This window comes from Monomorium pharaonis, chromosome 5 (genome assembly GCF_013373865.1).
Source record: "Monomorium pharaonis isolate MP-MQ-018 chromosome 5, ASM1337386v2, whole genome shotgun sequence".
Taxonomy (NCBI): Eukaryota; Metazoa; Arthropoda; class Insecta; order Hymenoptera; family Formicidae; genus Monomorium; species Monomorium pharaonis.
The window spans coordinates 22,925,382-22,948,368 of record NC_050471.1 but is presented as its reverse complement, the minus strand read 5'-3'; the positions used below and the strand labels follow the sequence as shown (position 1 = coordinate 22,948,368).

General features: G+C 30.3%; 2 protein-coding genes and 1 long non-coding RNA gene across 7 annotated transcripts; 2 read left to right on the top strand and 1 right to left on the bottom strand.

Annotated features, from left to right (window-relative positions):
• Positions 1–136: 136 nt before the first annotated feature.
• On the top strand, positions 137–3,551 carry LOC105831317. Of its 2 annotated transcripts, XM_012671361.2 has the most exons (3): positions 142–280; positions 1,460–1,674; positions 3,327–3,551. In XM_012671361.2, the coding sequence occupies exons 1-3, from the start codon at positions 263–265 to the stop codon at positions 3,496–3,498; spliced, it is 405 nt and encodes a 134-aa protein (XP_012526815.1). In that variant the 5' UTR covers positions 142–262; the 3' UTR covers positions 3,499–3,551. The 2 variants fall into 2 exon arrangements, with proteins under 2 accessions (XP_036143238.1, XP_012526815.1); XM_036287345.1 differs by lacking the exon at positions 1,460–1,674 and having other exon boundaries at positions 137–280.
• Positions 3,552–5,969: 2,418 nt separating this feature from the next.
• Positions 5,970–22,809, bottom strand: LOC105831321 (1-acyl-sn-glycerol-3-phosphate acyltransferase gamma). Of its 4 annotated transcripts, XM_028193093.2 has the most exons (8): positions 22,535–22,809; positions 22,334–22,393; positions 20,940–21,188; positions 16,093–16,265; positions 13,498–13,659; positions 10,764–11,102; positions 6,448–6,667; positions 5,970–6,181 (listed from the first exon to the last, which is right to left on the bottom strand). In XM_028193093.2, the coding sequence occupies exons 3-8, from the start codon at positions 21,118–21,120 to the stop codon at positions 6,093–6,095; spliced, it is 1,164 nt and encodes a 387-aa protein (XP_028048894.1). In that variant the 5' UTR covers positions 21,121–21,188; positions 22,334–22,393; positions 22,535–22,809; the 3' UTR covers positions 5,970–6,092. The 4 variants fall into 4 exon arrangements, with proteins under 4 accessions (XP_028048894.1, XP_012526817.1, XP_028048896.1 ...); XM_012671363.3 differs by lacking the exon at positions 22,334–22,393; XM_028193095.2 differs by lacking the exon at positions 22,334–22,393 and having other exon boundaries at positions 16,108–16,265; positions 22,535–22,806.
• Positions 16,923–20,747, top strand: LOC118645700. The gene is made up of 2 exons (XR_004963382.1): positions 16,923–19,873; positions 20,181–20,747. It is a non-coding gene; the product is annotated as an uncharacterized LOC118645700 (long non-coding RNA).
• Positions 22,810–22,987: the final 178 nt, after the last annotated feature.

The following is a 22,987-nucleotide window of genomic DNA, read 5'->3' as shown; positions in this document are numbered from 1 at the left end:
AGACGAATAATTGTTACAAAACAAAATATTGTTCCATACATCCGGACGGAAACATGTTCGATTTATGTAATTCTGTTATAAATTACTGATCAAATTACTGTGATCATTGTTACGAGTGAATCTTTTGTGCGCGAAAATCATTGGATTGTCGAGAGAAAACAATGAAAAAGGAAAGAGCCAATCATGGAGAAAGTGAAAGGTTCGTGAAGGTAACATATTCGAGCGATCATTTCTCTAACAATTGTGCACCGAAGAAGATACAATGTACATCAAGTACTTCGTAAGTACTCTGCAAAAAATATATTTTACACCGAAGCATGATTTAGTTATATTTTTTCTTGAAAGGAAAGCTGAAAGGAATATGCGGAAGATTGGATATAGATCAAAAGAAGCAACAGACCGCAAAGATGTGAAAGTGCAAATTAAATTGTACTAGTAGATTCTCTAGTAAAAATTTTTTTTAATTCTTTATTCTAAAAATTTTCAGAATTTTAATATAAATTTTAGAATTTTTAATTATTTCTATCGGGATTTAAACCAAAAGAACATTTTGATTCAATTATGGTCATAATTTAACCAAAAATGGAAAATTGTTTCAATTTTAGTTATGGTTTTTTAGTCAATAAAAAACAAAACCTATTTATATTACAGTTACATTACGTTTCATATTTTTTTCATATATAATTATGATTCTTGTATAATTATTTTTTCTTACATTCTCCTTATTATTAAATAATGTAATTTTTTATTTATGCTTTTATATTTTTATTTATCTATGCATAAAAGTAAAAAATATAATGTAACGTGATATAAAAAAAAATTATATAATTAAGACTGGAATAATAAAAAAAAATTAATTGTTTTCCTTTATAAATCAACAAAAATGTAATATATTAAAAATTCTTTAAAAAATTTAAGAATATTTAAAACATATTGTATCAAAATAACAAATATTTAGCTTGCTATCTAACGTAAAACTAATATGACAGAGTGATTAAACAAAGTTTACACAAGCTAGACATATTAAATTTACAAAGAAATTATATTCAGCACCAAGTTACCGCTATAAACCGAATAGGCAATCTTATCTTTATCTTATATTTCATTAAAGAAAGTTTGTAAATAAATAAAATATTTTTTCATGATATTCTGTATCCACACCTTATGTTATATTAATTGCCCATACAGCATAGAAAATTAAAATAACATTGCTGAGACATAACAATGTTGAATGTTAGACTTTAAATGTTTCTTTCTACATTAAATCTATAATAATATATTATAATATTTCCTGTAATTGTAAATGTGGTAACATATTTTATGTTTGCCACATTCGTTTGTCCTTTGGTAAATATTCCATAAACAAAATGTTTGTTGAATATTGATTTTTTTACTGATTGTTAAATTGTTGCAAACAATATTTTACATTTTTAGTTATTTTTTATATTTTTCTTCGTAGCTTCTTCTAAAATTTTTTTCACTCACGACCGCATTGTCAATATATGACGATAATACAAACAAAAGAGTCATATCGTCATATGTAAGCAATATTAATTCTACTACGTTATATAAAAGAGCGACAGACCGATCATCAGATGGAAGTCGAGTAGATTTTCAAATAAGAAATCATCAGGGACCAGGAACATACATATTCGGTTTCGATACTGGACACGGGTAAACATTATATTCCATCTTCATATTATAATCAAGATTAGAAAAGCAGCTCTGTAGAAGTAACTAATTAGAATTATAGTTTTTTCTTAAAACAATAACTTATTATCGTTACAAGTTATCGATTTTGGAAAATAACACAATAATTATAGTTACTCAAAAAATAACGATTGTTATTTTTCAACTACTTTTTAATTAATTTCTTGTAATGTAATTTCTGTTTTATATATATTAATAACTAAATTAATTATACAGGCGCACACAAAAAAAAGTTGTCTGGTAGACTAGACCATGATATCCTTATCTTTTTGGGGTCACTGAATCCAAATCCAAAGCCCATTTTGGCTCTTCAGGTCAGGTTCTTCAATAACCTCAAAAAAATCCCTGACAGGCCAACTTGACAACTGCAGTTAGACAGTATAGACAAGTAGTACTAGATGCATACCAGATAAATTTTGGGTCAAATAGGCATAACTAAACAATATGTAAACATCTGTACATGTAAACGTTTAGATACAATCCGGAATTAGTCTAATAGTCTGTCTAGATTTTGTCAGAAGTTGTCGCAAAAATACTGCGTCGAGATAGCTAAATCTAGTCCAGAATATTTAATATATTTGAGTAGAATCCATCTAAATTTAGTCCAAGGCTTATCCAGAAAACTGGTATACTTTATTAAAAACTGTTTTTAAATTACTTAAACTTTAATATTTAACATTTCAAGGTAACAATTTGTTTAGATTATATATGAGATTTATTTTAAAAAACAAACGTCTACATTCTGTCCAAAATTGATCTACATCGCCAAATCGCGATTATCATAACTTTGACTACCCAGCAAACACAGATATATAATTAATACATTTTGTTACCATAAGTTATTCCACATGTAGCTATTTCGCATATGTAAAAATTAGTAAAAAACTGTAAAACTTCATGTTTAATTATAAAAATATGAGTTAACTACACATGTTTCATCCTTCTGAGAACATCTATTGAAATGATCTATAATAAATATGTATGAATAAACAGGAAGTACTCATGGATCATCACAAAGTGTTAGTTTATTTTTTTCTGTGATAACGTACGTTTGGTAATTTTATTGTCTTGGTTTACATTTTGTAAACATGATTTCTGTTGAATCTCTGTCAAACCTCATGGGATAAATCTAATTAATGTTAGAATCAAATTCAGCATTTTCTACCCCCAAAATTAATTTTTCTCCTTAATAGTTTCAGTCGTCAAAATTAGTTTAGTCCAAAAAGTGTCACTTTAGTGATTATTTTTTAGGATAAGAAAGAAACCCTCACCTGAAATGTTGGGCCAAAACGGGATTCGGATTCGGATTCAGCAACTCCAAAAACATAAGGATACTATGGTGTAGTCCGCCGAACACACAACTTTTATTTTTTTGTGTGTTATTAATAATTACCAAAAAATATAATCAAATCAAACTACAAATCTACAGAAAGGAACAAAGTTAAAAAAAAAATTTTTTAATTGTAACTTCGTTACAAGTAACTCGAGTTACTCCTGAATTTTGATAAATAATAATTTACTATTGTATATGTAAAAGGTAAGCTTAATAACAATTTTAGAAAAAAATTTTCGAGAAAACAATGATTAAAAAGATTGATATGTTGTTTCCGTTACAGAAAAAATCGACAGTACAAAATGGAAGAACGTCGTCGGGACGGAAGCGTCAAGGGTCGATATGGCTTTTATGATGCAAAAGGAAAACTCAAAGTTGTCAGCTACATCGCGGGCCCTACTGGGGATTATGAAGAACGCCATCATGAAACCATCACTTACAAACCTGATATTTAGCAAATCTTTTCTCAGATGTATGTTTACCAAATAAATTAACCTGTTAAGAACAAGCTGATCCAAATTTTAATCAACCTAACCTAACCTTTTATTTCGGAAATCATTAGTGTTTGATGAAATTTGGTACAGTTTTTCATAGAATACTATTTGAATTTGAAACCAAATTGTTGAAAGCCAAAATAGTGGAATATGGTCCACCAAAGTTTTAATAAATAAAGCACAAATATGCATAAAAGTTAATATATGTAATCTTTCAAAGTCGCTTAAATCCTTTTTAACTTTAAAAATTGTTTAATTAAAAATAACTACAATTTTTCTATGAAAAGCGCCCTTTAAAAATGTGGTGATGGAGTGTTCAGATCGGGGTATCGATCATGTAATTTTTCTCCTAGGGCAGAAACGTGAAAAGTGAAAAGTTTCAAGTTACTGTCTCTTTCTATTCATCACAATAGAAAGAAATAGTTACATGAAACTTTTCACTTTTCATGTTTCCACCTTAAGGAAAAAGTTACATGATCGCTGCCCTGGAGGGGAAAAAATTTCAAGGTCCTCTCTATTGATTCCTCGTTACATAAGGTCAAGGTCTGTCAATGGACAGGTGGCGCTAAATAAGGTCTTCGCATGGTCAGCCATTTTTGGGACATGGAGTCGTATTAGTGTGCGTCGTAACCATAGACTTATACTCATAGACTGTGCATCTTGTAAGAGTACGCTGACACAAGAGTGAGAGAGAAATACCCGGAGTGTAGCTCTCTCTAACTTTAACTATAGGGATAAACGAGTGACGTAAGGATAGAGGTAAAGCACTCGTTTATCCCCATTACAGTTAAAGTTAGACTGAGAGAGTTACACTTCGGGTATTGCTCTCACTCTTGTGTCAGCGTGCGTGCTCCTACAAGATGCAAACTTTATAAGCATAAGAATCATCCCACACGAAATGGCATAACCTGCATATGCATAGCATAAGAGCTCTAGGCCAATAAGCATCTTATGTATATCAATATGGCGACTTTATGCTGAAAACTGATTGGTTCAACGGTCTTATGCTATGCTTATGCAACTTATGTTATTTTGTGCGCAATAGCCCTTTGTCTATGGTCGTAACACGGGTCATATCTGTAGTGTCTGTATTGGTGTGTTTGTAAATTACAGCATTTGAGATTATGGGTCGTCGTCATCTTTGGTCCAAATAGTTTAAAGCGAATACGAAGATCTTACTTAGCGCCATCTGTCGACGGACCTTGCATAAGGTTTGTACGCTGTAAGCAACTGAGAGTAGGAGCATACAAATTGAGAATACGAGTCAGCATAACGTGCAATACACAGATTTTCCAACAAAAAAACCTTATTTTTGGAAATAATAAAAACGATTACTTATTTTCGCACTTTGTCCTCATTAATGCATGTTTCGGAGAGATGATTTTACATAGATCGGAACAGGTGGTAATCCAGAAACAACGTCTGATTATATGCTGGTAGAATTTGCTTTTCCAGCTTTAAGATTTCATGAGTTAACAAAGTAACATACGGCTTTGCATTACAGTGCAACAATCACTTTGCATCCCTCTTTACTAATCCAAGATTTTTTGGTTGATTCAATATTGTTGTATCACTTACTTCAAACTATTTTGATAGTTCTATATCTGATTGAACAGGATCCGAAATCATCTAACAGTCATCCATAAGACTTTCAGACCTAATAATCCAAAGTCATAAAAAGAGCTTATATATTAAAAAAAGTTACACTTTTAATGTTTTCTATTAGTGTTAAAGCTTGAAAGCATGGTGGCGAAAAAATTAAAATTTAAAAATAATATATTTGACATTTTTTTGGTCAGTTTTATTTAAAAGCCTTTTTTCGTAGCAGACCTTGGATCTGTTCCATTGTAGCCCCTGTCTAATTATGGCTCTATTAATAATAAAACATTGCATTATAATATATAAGATTACAATGATACTGCAATGTAGCTGTAAGATCCCATGTCTTACAAAGTAAGAGAATATAATACATGTACTTGACTTATAATTTAAAGGTACGTTATGCAAATTATCCTTTTTCATAAATGCTAAGATCTGATATTTTGATTACACCAATCTGATACAGTCCATCTAAGCTGGGATTGGAAAGACACGAAATATTTGAGACATTTTGTATAAATAACTGCTACGGATAATTAGGACTAAACCGTTTATTTAACAATAACAGTTGCTGTATAAGAAAAAAATATTAACACAAAAGAGATGTAAACGTTATATATATATATATATATATACACACACACATATATAATATATATTATATATATAATATATTATACATATATAATATACACACATATATAACATATATATTCTTATATGTATGTATGAGTATGTTATCTAATCCATACAGAGAATCTGTCGCATGCGTGATCGTGCGCACTGAATGGATCACTCAAGAATATAAATCAAATGTATACGTATCTGGTTTCTTTTTCTGTAATGTTTTTTTTCCTCACTCTCTTTCTTCCCGAAATCACAATAATCCAGTCAGATTCTTACTTTGACACTTCTATTTTTTAAAGAAATTATCTCTTAAAGTAATTGCTTTAAAATTATTCGTCCTTTTTCGTATTCGCCGCGCCATACGATGAACCTTTGCTTATCTCCGACATTCCGAGAGTTTTGTACATCAGCAAATAAACTGTAATATATTTCCATGAGAATAATAACATTTAAAATAAATTGAAATATCTTTTGTAACTTAAAAGCATTGTATGGGAAAAAAATATAAGCAATAAAGCCACAAGCAAATCAGTCTTAAAGACAAATTTAATTCATTATTTGTTGTCTTCGGAATTTAATTAAAATATATTTTAATACATTGCAATGATTGCTATTAATTAAGAACTAATTAATAGTTGAAAATAATGATAATCTAAATAAGTAAATATGGAGGATACTACTTACATATGAAGATAACCCCGACCCCGATGGTAATGCCGAAGATTGAGCCGGATAGGAGAAGCCTTAGGAGATAATATAGCATTGGTACAAGGACAACTATCGCCCAGAAAATAGTGTTAATAAGAGAATAGTATCTTCTCTTTAGTCTGAACGAGCCTGTTCTAGGTACTCCACTCGTGGCAAAGAAATCGCCAGTCTTATAAAAGCTCTCCGCCATACGGTCCTATCAAGTAAAGATTTCATCTAGCGTTACCACATTTATACTGTTATGTATTCATACTGTCAAAGTGAACTAAATTATTTAACAAAGATCATTCTTGCATACTGTACTGCTCAATTTAAATCACAAATTTGTAAACTTTCATTCTAATACTGAAACAAAATAATCCCAGGTTCTGGTACTCTTTTTACACATAAAAGTACTTTAACATATAACAATATCAGTAAATTAATTCTTCCGATCGGTATATGTTTACACATATCAATAAATTAAGTAAATCTAACGGTCTTCATCGGATCTTACAAAGAAACGGTCGGAAGTATCCGTCACCAATTTTAATGAGCTTTGGATATGTTGTAAAACAAAAAATATTAGACCCATATTTTTTTAGCTATGTATCTCGATGTTTGATCTCGAGGGGTTGAAATTACCCCTCGAAAATAACGCATTTTTTCGTTTTTTACGAATATCTTTAAAAATATAAATTATAAAGAAATTTTATCATTTTCCATTTTATTATTCATTTAATTGTATTATTTATTGGTTCACGTATTTATTTGTTATGTCACATTTTGATAAGATATGCGTTGTTTTAAGGATATTCAATAGACATCATCTTTTAACTGTTTAATTATATTTTCATTTGCGTTATTTCATTCATATTTAAGTTCATACATATTGGTAATTTATTATGACTGAAGAAGACTAAGTATAATCGAAACGTTTCAAAGTTTAGCATTTTTTAACACAGCTGGTTTTTAATCGCGGTTATAATTATATATGTTTATTTAATAAATTATATTGTATTAGAAAGATTTGTCTTAGCTCGATATATTGACCTGTTATCGTATTATTTTTGCTTAGCATTAACGAGCTCTTTATATTTGTTTGGTTTGTTGTTATAAAAAAATGTTCTATACAAAAATTTTATGGCATTTTATACTTTTTATAATGGTATATTTATAATTTTCAAAAAATTTAAATTTTATAATTTATCCTCACCCTTTTTGCAAAATTTTGAAAATTTGTAAGGACAAAAATTAAAGAGCATTAAAAATCAAATCCATAAATAACAATATATGCATTCTACCATTCCCAATTATTGGCAAAACAAGATAATCTCGTGTTATAGCTGCCGCGCTAGAAGTAGTGTTGCGTTATTTCTTTAGTCGCGTTACATTTAATAACTGCCTCTTCTGCGTATAATTTTATATTAGAACATAAAAACAGATTAGTAAATGTCTATAATAGCTATTGCAGCGAAAAATTAATTTTTTTTAATACCATTTAACAAAAACCATAAAATGGAATGCAAAAATGCTTTTAAGGAGGGGCAAGTCTTTCTAGAGATCTTTCTAAAAATTACAAGTAACAAAATTACATAAATACATAAATACTTTGCATTAAATTATTTGTGCTTTGGATTGAAAGAGAATATATTCTCAGAAAACTCGCAGACTTTGCTTCTCCCCTTGCATCCCTTTCCCATATTTTTTCCTAACTCTAACCCAACCAATTATAAGTCGTTATTTGGCCATAAAAATATAATTGACCACGTTGCGTTAGATAGAAATTGTGGCCAAATAGCGACTTAAAATTGGTTGAGTTAGGAAAAAATACGGGGAGAGAGTGCAAGGGGAGGGGCGGCTCCGCTCCTCCCACGCCAAAGCGTTCTCTGCAGCACATACGACTTTCCACGCAAAATAAGATATCATTCGAAAAAAATATCAAACGCTTGTAAAGATGTAACACGACACTTTGTGCACCTATGTGAACCTGGAACCTGACTTTACAAAAATTGAAAATTAACAACACAACTCGTTTATACTTTGTTTGTACCACTTTTTATTTTGTTTGTACCTCAAAGGATAAACAAATACAAAATGGTTAAGAAATAACCAGAACCCCATTTTAAGATAATTTAATTTTATTTATGCCATTTGAAAGAGAATCGTTTGTACCCGTTTGTACCTCAAAGAAACCGGAAGTACAGGCATTTCAAAATTCGTTCAAGAGATAATTTTGGCATTTTTGGAGATATCAAAAAACGGCCAAAGCCATTCGAAAGAGAATGATTTGTACTCGTTTGTATCTTCGTTGAAATCGTTTGTACCTCAAAGGGACCGAAAGTATAGGCTTTTCAAAAATTACCTTTTAAGCGAATTTTGAAAAGTACTTTCGGTCCCTTTGAGGTACAAACGATTTTAACGGAGATACAAACGGGTACAAACAATTCTCTTTCAAATAGCGTTTGCCGCTTTTCGATATCTCAAAAAATGGCGAAAGTGCTATTTTGCCATATACTGAAAAATTAAAAAATAGCGCAATTCCGAATCGATTGAGATACAAACGAAATAAAGTGATACAAACGGATACAAATGATTCTGCGTCGAATGACGTTCGCCGTTTTTCAATATTTCAAAATATGACAGAAGTACCATTTTGCCGTATACTGAAAAATTAAAAAATAACGCAATTCCGAACCGATAGCGTTTGCAGTTTTTCGATATCTCAAAAAATGGCGAAAGTGCCATTTTGCCATATACTAAAAAATTAAAAAATAGCGCAATTCTGAACCGGTTGAGGTACAAACAAAATGAAAAGTGGTACAAACAGATACAAACAATTCTGTGTTAAATGGCTTTTGCTGTTTTTTTGATATCTCAAAAATGGCGGAAGTGCCATTTTGTCTTATAATAAAAAATTAAAAAATGGCGCAATTCCAAACCGGTTGAGGTGCAAACAAAATGAAAAGTGGTACAAACGGGTACAAACGATTCTCTTTCGAATGGCCTTGGCCGTTTTTCAACATCTTAAAAAATGTCAAAATTTACTTCTTGAGCGAATTTTGAAATGCCTGTACTTCCGGTCCTTTTGAGGTACAAACGAGTACAAACAATTCTCTTTCGAATGGCCTTGGCCGTTTTTCGATATCTCTAAAAATGCCAAAATTTCCTCTTAAGCAAATTTTGAAATGCCTGTACTTTCGGTCCCTTTGAGGTACAAACGAGTACAAACAATTCTCTTTCGAATGGCCTTGGCCATTTTTCGGTATCTCTAAGAATGTCAAAATTACCACAAACAATTTTAACGGACGTACAAACGGGTACAAATGATTCTCTTTCAAATGGCATAAATAAAATTAAATTATCTTAAAATGGGGTTCTGGCTATTTTTTTAACCATTTCATATTTGTTTATCTTTTGAGATACAAACAAAACACAAGGTAGTACAAACAAGTACAAACAAAGTATAAAAGAGTTGTGTTATTTCAATTTTTGTAAATTATTATGTTAATTTTCAATTTTTGTAAAGTTGATTTCCAGGTTCACATAGCTACTTTGCGCAGATATCGTTCGTCTCCTTTGCTAACAGTTTACTGAATAATGCAAAAACATTGTTTAATACATAATGTAGTTCAATGACAAGTGTTTGTAAACAAAACTCAAAGGACAGTATAATTTGGTATTTCTATAACTTGTTATTAAAGGTTTGCCCCTCCCTAAAAGCATTTCTATATTTCATTTCTATAGTAATTCTGTTGATTTGTATTAAAAAAAATTGATTTTTGTTAGTGCTGTAACATATTTGTTTTAAAAGTTTTTAAATTTACTGAAAACTAGGAACTAGTGAACAAAACAGTATGTGGAGAATACATTTTCCGCTTCTTTCTACAACTGTCAAACTACGTATTTCATCACATAATTTCGTATGACACGATTGTTTATTAACTGTCAAAAAACAGCATAATTTTCAACATATCTTACAAGTGTACTAAAGCGATCTGAAATATCATTTCGTTGAAATATCTTTTTATTTAGAAATGTCACACAAAAATTTATCAGCATAATATTTCTTGTCTCGGATGTCACGCATTCAATATGATTGCAGCGAGTATTCAGAAGCCTTAATATTCGCAACGCTCTCAAGCGTTACTTGTCTAACACTTGATAAACAATTGAATAAAATTGTTCAAAGAGCATTGCGAGCGTTAAGTGAAACGCGTCCTATGTACAGTTACAGAATTATATTTCTATAAAAATATATAGTAACAAATTGTTGTCTAATGCAAAGAGAAATATTAATTTAATAACACTACCTTTTGTTGGTAAAGCTTCTGCAGCCATTCAGCAGCAGCTTCGTCTCCCTCCGGCACTTCTTCAACAGAAATTCTTTTAGCATACATATGTCCCTCTAACGGTTTTCCTAAGAGGAGATTTTTCATGGTTGGCTTCACGGGATCAGATGGCTTAAAAGCTATCTGAATGTCATAGATGGCTGTTGCTTTGCCTCTTATGTGCGGAATGCTAGCGGTAAAGCCTTTTGTGCGTGGTGTTAAATGATATTTTAATACTGGCAAACCTTTTTCAATGGCAAACTTCTGACTGGCTTCTAATTTTTTCGATGTGAAACGTGTACCCTCGGGATAGAGCAGCAGCTACAATTAAGTTTATATAATTGTCTTTATAATTAGTTTTATTTTCAGGGTTAGATATGTTATTTTATATCTACATATAAGACACAATACTTTATTTGTGTAACATTCTTGTATATATTTGTATCTTACTACATAAAATAAAAATATAAAATCTTAATAAAATATTTAAATATTCACCTTTCCTTTAAAAAACTCAAAATAATCTTTCTTAAATTTAAAAAAGTACAAGAAATATATAGTAATTAACGACTCCAGTAACTTCTAATAATAAAAAATAAGATAAGACGGGCCGCAAGAAGTTAGCGCTGTTATTTATGTGCAAAAATAAATTAACATGACAAGTAACTTTTAGTAACTTTAATCACAGTAAACGTTTCGGTTACACTTTCAGCCATCCTCAGTGCAAAAAAATTTGACAATGTAGAACTTGTATTTATAGCAATTCAGAATCAAGTTTAATCAACATAGCCAGTTTCCATAGTAGGATGAAGAGACTCAGGATCTCAGATCATCTTTAGCGCAAATTCAGTACACGGTAAAACAATAGAACGTGTATAACAACGTAATTAATTGATACAAAAATCAAATTAAACGATTAATATCTATCGTAATATTGAGGAACTAAAATGTTTTCGTCTAAGACAAATCCAAACAATGTAATGTCTAAAAAGCGAATCCACGTTGTTATACGCTGAAATTGCGCTGAAGATGATTTGGGATCCTAAGTCCTTTCATCCGGTCATGGAATCGGCTATGTTAAACTTGACTCTGAATCGCTATGAATATAAGTTCTACTTTGACTGCGTTCCGATATTTACTGTCAGTACTGAAAATCTACAGTATATGTGACGTAAACTATAGATTTTCAGTACTGGCAGTGAATATCGGAACGCAGTCATTGTTAAACTTTTTTGCACTGAGGATGGCTAAAAGTGTAATCAAAACGTCTACTGTGATAAGGATGGCTCAAAGTGTAGCCAAAACATCTGCTGCAATTGAAGTTAATAAAAGCTACTTGTCATGTTAATTTATTTTTGCGCACAAATAACAGCGCTGACTCCATGCGGCCCACCGTTTTATCTTGTTTTTTATTATGAAAAAAAGTACAATTAAAAGTACAATAACATTACTGTCCTACTTACTATTTAATATTTTACTAATTAAAAACTATAAACTATTTTATCTAATCCATTAATAATTATTATACATTGCTGTCCTTAAATTAAAACACATGTAATTGTATAAAATGTCTTCCGTTCGTTTTTTTAAATATTAAAACAAAGCATGAAAAAACTTACGAGTATTATTAAGTTAATTCAAAAACATAATTACGGCGAAAGATACCTTTTGGTGAATGAAAATGAATCAATTTCTATGAATTTTTTTTAAAAGGAACGATTTCTTTTATTTTTGAAACTTATTTATTGTTACTTTTAACTATCCAACTTTTTTTTTACTATAAAATATTTAAGAATGGCGGAGATATGGCATTGTTTGTCGGGAAAGTTGTGACGCGAGAATAATCAAACGGCGTAACTTCTAGCCTCTGCTGTATTAATCTGCGATTTCTTCAATTTTCAATTTTTTCACATTTTTAGGTCACGCACACCGTAAAAATGTTAATAATCAAAAAATTTTTACGTCTTTCATTTCAGATCCTGATAAACATTGCCATATCCCCGCAATTTTTAAATATTTCATAAAAACAAAAAATCTTGTAATAGTTAAAAGTAACAATAAATAATACCTAAAATTTCAAAAATATAAAACATACCACTTTCTTTAAAAAAATTCATAAAAATTGACTCATTTTCACTCGCTTAAAGGTATTTCCCCTCTTAACGCTTTACCATTTTCCATCTAATAATGCTTAAGTGACCATCTATGTCTTTGTTCTAACATATAATTGTATTGTTTTATTGCTCTATTATCTCAAGCCACATCAAAATAAAACAACGTCAAAATAATATAAAAATAAATCATGACTGAGCAAAAAATAATTTGTAATGATCATTTTGACGTTATTTCAATGCCATAATGACTTTTTTATTCTGCTTAGGTGTTATTAAATTTATCGCATGTGATAGAGTTTCGAAATCATCTATTGTAACATTTCATATAATATTTTGCAGAATTCTTTCAAAATTATTGTATATAAAATATGAAACCTTTCTGAAAACTTTCCATAACAATCGATATTATATAGGAGAAAATTTAAGTAATGGTAAAAGTCAATTCGTTAGATAATTTTCGTAAAAGGTGATAATTATTACCAAAAACAGCATTTTTCCAACTCTAGTTACCTTTAACAATAAATGTTACAAAAGATTTTCAAATTATTCACTCCAGATAACTAATACACACTCGTTTAGATAAAAAAGAAAAACATACTCACCCACATTGTGTCAGGATATTCGACAAGCTCCTTGATTTGACTTTTGATCTTCTCCTTATCTTTCTCCCAACTTCTCTCGAGAAAAATACTTTCAGCAAATTTCCATGCCCATCCCAGTGTAGGAATATATTGTATCGATTTCTTAGCATAAGCTTTGCAATTCTAAGAAAAATGTATCTTCAATAAAATAAATATAGCCATATATACAGTACTAAAAATTCGGAAATACTTATAATTTTCTCACATCTTACAGAAGTTAAATCTTGACTTAAAAAAACTATAAAGAATTTTCCAAAAATGCATTTTAAACCGAAAAAACAACGCTTTGAATACGTCTTTTAGTTTCGTCTCTTTGTATTTAAATTATTATTAAAAATTGATACATTGTTTAGTATACTTTTTTTACTTTAAAGCATTGTAGCTTGATAAAACGCGCGCGCGCGCGTGTGTTTGTGTATGTGTGACAAAACTTTACAAAAAATTATTTTAAATATTTAACCTTTTTCTAAGCTTTAAAATTTGTAAAACGTTATTTCTTATAAAATGTTTTTTAAATTTGCAAAGAATTAAAAAAACAAAAAATTAATTATATAATTAATTTCACACAAATTAATCAATTAACGCAAATTCCAAATATACACATTTTTAACATAATTTTCAGCGATTTTATTTGCAACGTTAAAAATCTAAAAAAAATTGAAGTTTTATTTTCTATGTAAATTTCACGCTTTTTTAGAATCCATCATCAAAATTTGTATAAAATAAAGTCCAAAAAAGTTATGGCGGCTTTTAAGTAAAAAAGATTCAAAACAATCGAAAAAAATTTTTGTTTATATCAAAATAGTTTAAAACTCCAATTCTTTCCTCAACTATCGGTGCATAAAATAGTTGCACTTTAAGGGTATATTTTTTACATTTGTCAGAATTGTCATTTTTATCTAAAAATGGCGGGTAAATTGCAAAAATTTATTAATTGTATTTTTTCCCCAATAATTCGTAAATTTCAAATAACTAACGGTTTATTATCACTGAAAATAATGGGATTGATATTCGCAGTTCATTTTCGATCAAATTTTTACACAATTTTTAATATGGTGAATTCAATATGACGACCAAAAAAATGTAAAAATCGTCGATTTTTCTACATTTTTCTCATTATGTTGTAAATTTTTATTTGAAAATACTCTTCTCGCTACTCATTAAGTAAAAATGACAAAATTAATAAACAGATATCATAAGAAAAACTAATTATTTTATTAAAAATTAAGTAAAAAAACTCAGAACTTTTATTCATCAGCTGTTATTGTTTAACGAGTAGAAAGATCACAGAAAATGTCATAAATAAAAATTGGAGAGTTCGTAGAAGATTATCTAGTTGTAACCTAAGAATAGTTGCGGAAAAAGTTGGAGTTTCATATTATTTTAATGTAAAAAAATATTTTAAAAAATGTTTTTCAATTTTCTTGCATTTTTTGACTTAAAAGTCACCATAATTTTTTAAGACTTTATTTTACACAAACTCTGATAATGGGTTCTGAAAGAACGTAAAATTTTACGTAAAAAAATGGGTACTTTTTAATTTTTTAGACCTTGAACACTGCAAATAAAATCACTGAAAATTGTGTTAAAAAAGCGTTCGTTTGGACGTTAATAAGTTAACCAACATTTATGTTTTTTGAATATACTTTTCATAAAATGCGAAAAAATCTCAAGCATTTCTATATAAACTTTTAGTCAGTAGTGTATATCATATACACGGGGTAAGAGAAGAGGAGGCGATCTCCGTGAAACAAAAGTGGTCCCGTTTTTAGACCCCTAATTGGAAGGATGTCCGCTGAAAGGAATGGATTCCATGGTCACCATTTGTAAAGAGAGAGAGGGAGAGAGAAAGCGAGAGAGGGAGAAAGAGAAAGCGCGCAAGAGAAAGAATGTTAGCTTTTTGAAAATGCAACTCACAGATGCGACTTGTTTTACTAAAAGTATTTTACCTCTTACAGCAATTCTACTATCACGCCAATTATTTAACATTTTTTCCGTGCAAGCCGTAAAAAGGCTTTTCTTTTTGAAAGGATGATTTTTTTCCATCTTTTGTGGCACATCCACGTATCCAACATGCCATTTTAAAATATTATAAACACAGGTAAACAAACTGACAGCCGGATTGATCGGGATAATACGATGCACGCAATAAGAGACTTCTCTTTAATGCTTTTTCAGTTTGACTTTATAATCAAATCGGAACACGTACAATGACGATACTGTATTATTAATACTACGACACTGGTTGCATTCAGCAGAAAACATAATTGACAGTAAAATTGCTGCAAGAGGTGTTAATACTTTTAGCAAAATAAATCACATCTGTGAGTTGCAGTTTTCAGAAAGATGACATTATCTCTCCCTCTCTCTCTTTACAAATGGCGACCAAGGATAAGAATCCATTCCTTTCAGCGCATTCCCTCCCAATTAGGGATCTAAAAACAAGGTCACTTTTGCTATTTGCACGCTATGAAGATCGTCCTCCTCTATTCTTACTCCGTGATTATATATGTATCTAGAGATTCAGATCTAGAGATTTTTTTTACATATACGTACACCTAGTAATCTTACGCGTTCGCATAGCAGAAAGCCGATCAACCAATCGGTTTCGTAACTGTGATTCATCAGAAGGTAGCCATGTTCATTACCGAAATATTTATCAAAGTCCTCCTTATCTATATACAGTACTAGGTCGGATCCTGCCCACCATTCTGCCATAAATACCAATTCTGGTGAAAGTAAAAGTTGAAAATGTAAGTTTTAAAAAAATATATAACAGAGTGTTTACTGCAATTTTATGAAAAAATTCTGTAAAAATTCTCAAATTTCTTAAAAATTATGTCCTAAAATAAAATTAGAGAATTTTTTATTGAAGCTTTGAAATAAATTTTTATTCTTTTTTTCATTAATTGCACAAAAACGCTTAAGTTGTGAATATCAAAATTAAGAAAATGCTCAAATAAATTATATGAGCTAAATAGTAAACTAATCTATCTACAATACATAAATCTATACTCTGTCCAACGAAAAAACTATGCCGAAGCAGACAAGTTTTCGTCGAGTTCGCAGAGAAGTAATTCCTATCACACCATTTTATGGCTCGTGTTACTCGCTAATGCTAGTCATAAATATTTATACCGGAATATTTGACACATCACTCAGAAGCAAAATTGCGCACCAAACTCAATTAGATTCAGGTTGTTGTGCTAAGTAAAAAACGTCGTGTTTTTTTAACAAATGTGTCAAAGTAATAATATAATAATGTTAAAATAACACACATAATGTTATTGTAACACGTTATATATGTTACATTAACATTATTATAATGTAAAAGTAACATGTTACATGTGTTACTTTGATATAATTTTTTCATTAAATTGTTACATAAAAATTATGTCAAATTATAAAATTTACATTTATTTTTGTTAAAATATAACAATATTTATGTTGTTATTTAACATATGCTTAATATGTTAAATTAACACAAAGATTTGAGTAGATGACTTGGGTGAACTGTGTTAAATTTAATAATTTAATAAATTTAATAACATTTTTTACTGTGTATATAATATTACCTTTACATTTTTTTAACATTGCGAAAACATTAAAATAACATTGTGAGAATGTTAAAATAACATTATTACAATGTAAGAAAAAAATTAAATTTACGTTTCTCAACAAGCACGGTTTCTCAACAAACCCGCCATAGTCGCATTTGGTATTGCCTAACTTCTTGACATAGTTACTTCTCAACAAAGTACGCACCGTACCTTTGCACACTTCTGCCCAGGACACCCCTACCGGCAGGGTAAGTGTGGAGAGGGGGCAAAGGCTCCTCTTGCACCCCTCCCCGTGCGTGCGTGCGTGCATGTGTGGCCACAGCGAAGAAGTGTCGTATCATATTTATTAAATTTTTTTGTTAATAACTTTTATATATAACTCAAAAACTAAAATCGAACGGCGGTAAGATGTATTTGGAAAAGTTGTTCAGAATAATGACCCTGACAACATATTTGAAGGTAATCAAAATCGGTCAGAAATCGCTAATGTAAATAATTACCATATATTTAATTATGTAATTTTGTTACTTGTAACTTCTTAAGAAAGACTTGCCCATCTCTAAAAGCATTTCTACATTTTATTTTTATGATAGTTTTGTTAATTGGTACTTATAAAAAAATTGATTTTTCGCTCCAGTAACTATTATAGACATTTACCATTTTAAGAATATTTATAAAATTATGTTATAACGTTTAATAACATTTCAAACACACGTGCCTCATGTTTTTAGAATATTTTTATAATACTAGGACAATAAATTTTTTGTTAGGACAACAAAAAAACAAAAAAGAATTATTCTATAAACAACGGTAACGATGTGAAATTGGATGATAAGAGCTCAAATAAAAACAAAAAATTTTTCGTATTGCCCTAAAAAATATCTCAGAAATTGCTGACGAACAAAAATCTTTTTACTGTTGGCTATAGATGCGTTAACAAATTAGACACATGGATTAAAGTACAGAAGGCTAAAACAGATCACAATCTAAAAAACAATATTGTATACAAAATATCTTGCTGTGAATGCGATACGTCATACGTCGGACAAACAAAAAGAAAACTAAACACTAGAATTAAAGAACATACCAACAATTTCAAGTCTGAATCATCGCGACACTCAGTGATTACCAAACATATAATCGATACACGTCACACATTTGACTGGAAAAATACAAAGATTCTGGATCATGAACCCAATTACTATAAGAGATTAATCTCGAAAATAATTCATATAAAAGAACAAAAAAACGGTATAAACTTGCAAAATGACACTGAGTCTCTTGATAATTCCTATTCTTGCTTAATCCATTGTCTTGCTAATATAAACATATAACATATACACACACCTTATTCGGTGTCAAGAGTTCACTCTCCTTTTGACTGTCGTTCCCTGTACACGCATTATATAATTGACGATACAATTTTTCAAAATTTGGGGCTTTCTATTCTTTTTACCAATTAACTAAAGCACACGTAAGTCTCTTACAAAAGTTTCTTTCCATTTTTTATATTATTATCAACATTGTATATATATTTCTTCCTTTTTATTTTTATTTAACTAACCACTCATTCAATTTTATTACCTTTTTATCTTATTTTACTTGTTTAGTTATTTATTTATTTTATTTTTCTTTCTCTCTTTTTGTTGAACAGTTTTGTTGAACTTCCACAAGTTGCGCTTTTACAAGTCTCTGATTAACACTATCGGATCTATTTTACATATTTTCTTTGCTTAAGAACAAAGAATAATTTCGTTTCTAAAAGCATCCTAGAATCTCATACATGTAAGTGGTTTTCATATAACAATTTTCAACTCTCAATTATTAATTCCTTGTTGACACATCGCTTTTTGTTTTTAATCCTATAGTTTTTTCAACAATTCTAATTTACTTGACGCCCCGTTTCTACTTAGCATCGAACTCCTCACACGTTATTGTTTACACAAGGAACGTTACTTCAGACTCAAGGTTTATGAACCTAACGATAGATTTGATCTTTCTACAATCGGACTTAACTTATTTTATAAATTAACATACCATTGTATTTGACTTCCAATTTATATGTCATTTTACAATTTTAAAATACTTCTTATTGCGTTATTTATCTTTTTTAATTGATGTTACCCGTGCGCTTTTTGCAGATCTGTTCTTTCGTTCTTTTGTCTGTATTTACGTTTTATTGTTTAATTTTATTATACCCTATGCGATTGAAAAGGACTAAGTAAAGTCGAAACGTTTCGCCGCTTTCAATAATTTTTTAATATATTAATTTTACACCTATTTTGTCATTTACGTGCGTAATAATAAAGATTAAATTTTGTATCTCCACCTTATATTAGCTCGATCATTGACCTTCTTGCAATACCATTTGCTTTTTCATTGTATGTTCTTATCTTTTATACAAAACATAATAATTAAAATAAGATTGTAAACAATATTTTCATGATTTAATTCGATTTAACTTGATTCAATTTGTTTCGATTCGAATAAAAATTCATCGATTCAATTAGATTCGCTTTGACATCAAAAATTTTTGATTCATACATCTCTAATACTTAACCCAACCTTATAATTTTTAATGATCTGACAACGCGCAGGGATGATCATACTGCACCGTTATTTAGGCTTAGCAAACCTACGCGGACTTGAGCTCATCACAATGTGGACAATTATATACACATAAACAATACATACACTCACCTACAATTGACCCATCTACATACAGGGTGTCTCGCATAAGGTATGAAATACTTCATGGAAAGATAGACGGAATCAAGGTGAAAATAAAAGTCCACTATAATTTTTGGATATTTCCAATGATAGCCGAGATATTAATTTTTTAAATTGTACAAATGAGAGCGCGCCGAGGAAAGCGCTCGAGCTATAGCGCAGCCCACTGTGTCAAGCATTGACTGCCGGCGGCAGCTCGAGCGGCTTAACGCTTTTCTCGGCGCGCTCTCATTTGTACAATTTGAAAAATTAATATCTCGGCTATCATTGGAAATATACAAAAACTTTAGTAAACTTTTATGTTCACCTTGATCCCGTCTATCTTTCCATGAAGTATTGCATACCTTATGCAAGACACCCTGTATATACAACACATATACCTATCTAGATTATCATATCAGTATAGTAAAACCAGTGGAAGAGTTAACGAGAGTAGGCCTAAAGTTACAAGTGTCATATATCTATAGAAAATCTGACATATTAAACTAAAAAAAAAAATCTGACAGTAAAATAACAGCCGACCATGTCATATGTACGGTATCAAGTAAGGCATTACGCTCTGTCTATTGTGCCATATTTATACGCGCTCCGACGTAGTTCTTTTGTTGGACAGAGTATATTTTACAAAATTTGTTTAAATACACAATTTGTTTAGGTCTCATGCTTCAACATACTCCTATTTGCCCCAATGTGCTTGTTAACCGATCACATTAATCAGTTGGTGCGTTGGAGCAAATAGGAGTATGTTAGAGCATATAACGCAAACAAACTTAGTGTCAATTTAGAACGATGTCCTCTATTGTTACTTTTTTATATTTAAAAACTCGCGAGTTATATGAAAATGTTCATAAAATGCTTGTGGATATCATATTTATTACTAATAATTATCAATTATCAATATTTTACATAATAAAAAAAAAATTTGTCAGAAGTAGAAAGGTAGAATTTAAAATAAAACTTCAAAAGTAAATTATAAATTTAGAAAATCACAGAAAAATCCATTTAACTTTTAAGGATTAAAACAAAATTCCTGCAAATTCGATTTTCTGGATTTTTTGATGATAAACATATCCTATATAAAACAGAAGCCATATAATATGAAGATAAACTTACGACAATAAAAGGAGTAGCAAAGATAATAGTTGATCTTGCGGTAGAGGTACTTAGAGAAGGGCCTCAGTCCAAAGTATAAGATGCATTGGAAGAAATTTATTATCAAGCCGGATGTAAAAAATGTGATGGCAAACAAAAGGTGTATCACCAACCATTGCTTCACAAAGGCGAATACTCCCATGGTGATATAAGCAAATATAGTACTAGACTATATGCTTTATAAAAAATATAAATTTTTGGTTTCTCTATCTGCAACAGAACCAAATTGACAAATATAATATTTAAAGAAAGAGTAAATTGTTCATACAAAAGAAATCCTTAAAATTTTAACCTTTTATAACATTTGTTTTTAAAGCTGTAATTTGATTATATTTTGTGTGTGTGTGTACAATTGTCCTTATATAAAAAGAAGATGCAAAAATAAAAAATATATATATTTATAATGTGTGTGCGAGACATTATGTGTACAAGTATTTATACAAATAACTTGCCTGAGAAGGAAAAAAATAATGGCAGCATTGTTATATGCAATGTTCTTATCGTTGAATGCTGTTATATACAGTGGCAATTGCTTACTATTATAGTGTCAATTGCTTCATCAACCAGATTAATTTGGCATGAGGAAAGGAGCAAATTATACAATAAGACAATAAGTATACTCTTGGAAATGTAAAAATAGAGGATTATTACACATACAGCAGATTTTAATATGCTAATTTGATTTCTCATACAAATTTTTATACAGACACAAAAACATTTTATCACAAGTTTATGCTAAAACCTAAAAAAACATGAAGCTGTTACATATAGTTTTTAATAAAAACAGAGTATAGTTATATGAGACTTTTTGTAACAATTTATGTTAGCTTTTACAAAGCTTCTCTTAAAATTTAAATTTATTTTCCTTAGAATTATTTAAATTTACAAGCTTTAAGTATATACATTAAAGTCTTAGAGAGTTTTAAACTATTATAGTTTTTACCATACAAGATAATTGTAATTTATGTAACAAGTGTATGTTAAGCGCAAACTTAATAAATGCTAATTTAAAAAATCCAAAAAAAGCAACAGTTATCGTATCAATATTATATATGCTATACTAATTATAAATCTTCTTCAAATGAATCCTAGACATAAAAATTATACCTGAAACCAATAAAAACCTGACACTGTAAGAAACACAACTGCAGATGTCTAGAAAGCTAATAGATAATAAAAGATTGCACATATAGAATTTGACAGTGGTAGAAATAATAAAATTAGATATACATATATACTCTTTATCATGTACAGAATATTCAGACACACAAAATAAACTGCATACAACACAACGTTGTTTCTATGCTTTGTCATACCGGAGATTTACGGAGGATGTATTTGGCATGTATACGTACACTCTATGCTTCACAATTCTCATTAATTAAATTCGTAAAGTGTGCACAATAAGCGTGATCCTGGAAAAAAACCGAGGCGGTCTTTGTCACAGTCTACGACCAATTTACGACGCGCAACCCACGTGCCATCGAATCCGAAGAATTTTTCTCGTGGCTCACATGATCGTGAGACGAGATCGTTGAAGATTGTCGAGAACTTACCTCAATTCAACATCCCTGGCAAGAAAAAGAGTGCGTGCGAGGAGGAGAGCCGTGCTCGTGTCAGGTATCGGATACGGATCAAAGTGCGAAGTTCCAAAGTTCACTAACGGTGCGTTGTCGGTGCGCGTCTTTTGTGCGTGTCTTAACGTCGTCACTCTGTGCTCCGTGCTCCTCATCAGGAGAATCAGGATGCCTCCATGCTGTGCGCGCAAGCACAAGCGACGATATTGTATACTGATACACCTGTATCAGTGTATCATACACTCAAGCGAATCAGCCGGTCCTCGTCCTGGGGTTAAAAATATATAGTAAGGAACACAATGCTCTAGTTTACATCGAGCACTTGGTACGCGTATCAAATAGTGAATTTAAGCTGATCAGCCAATGATTAAACACATTCACTAGTTATTTACTACTTGGTACGCGTGAGTATGCGCAGAGAGGAACACTGCG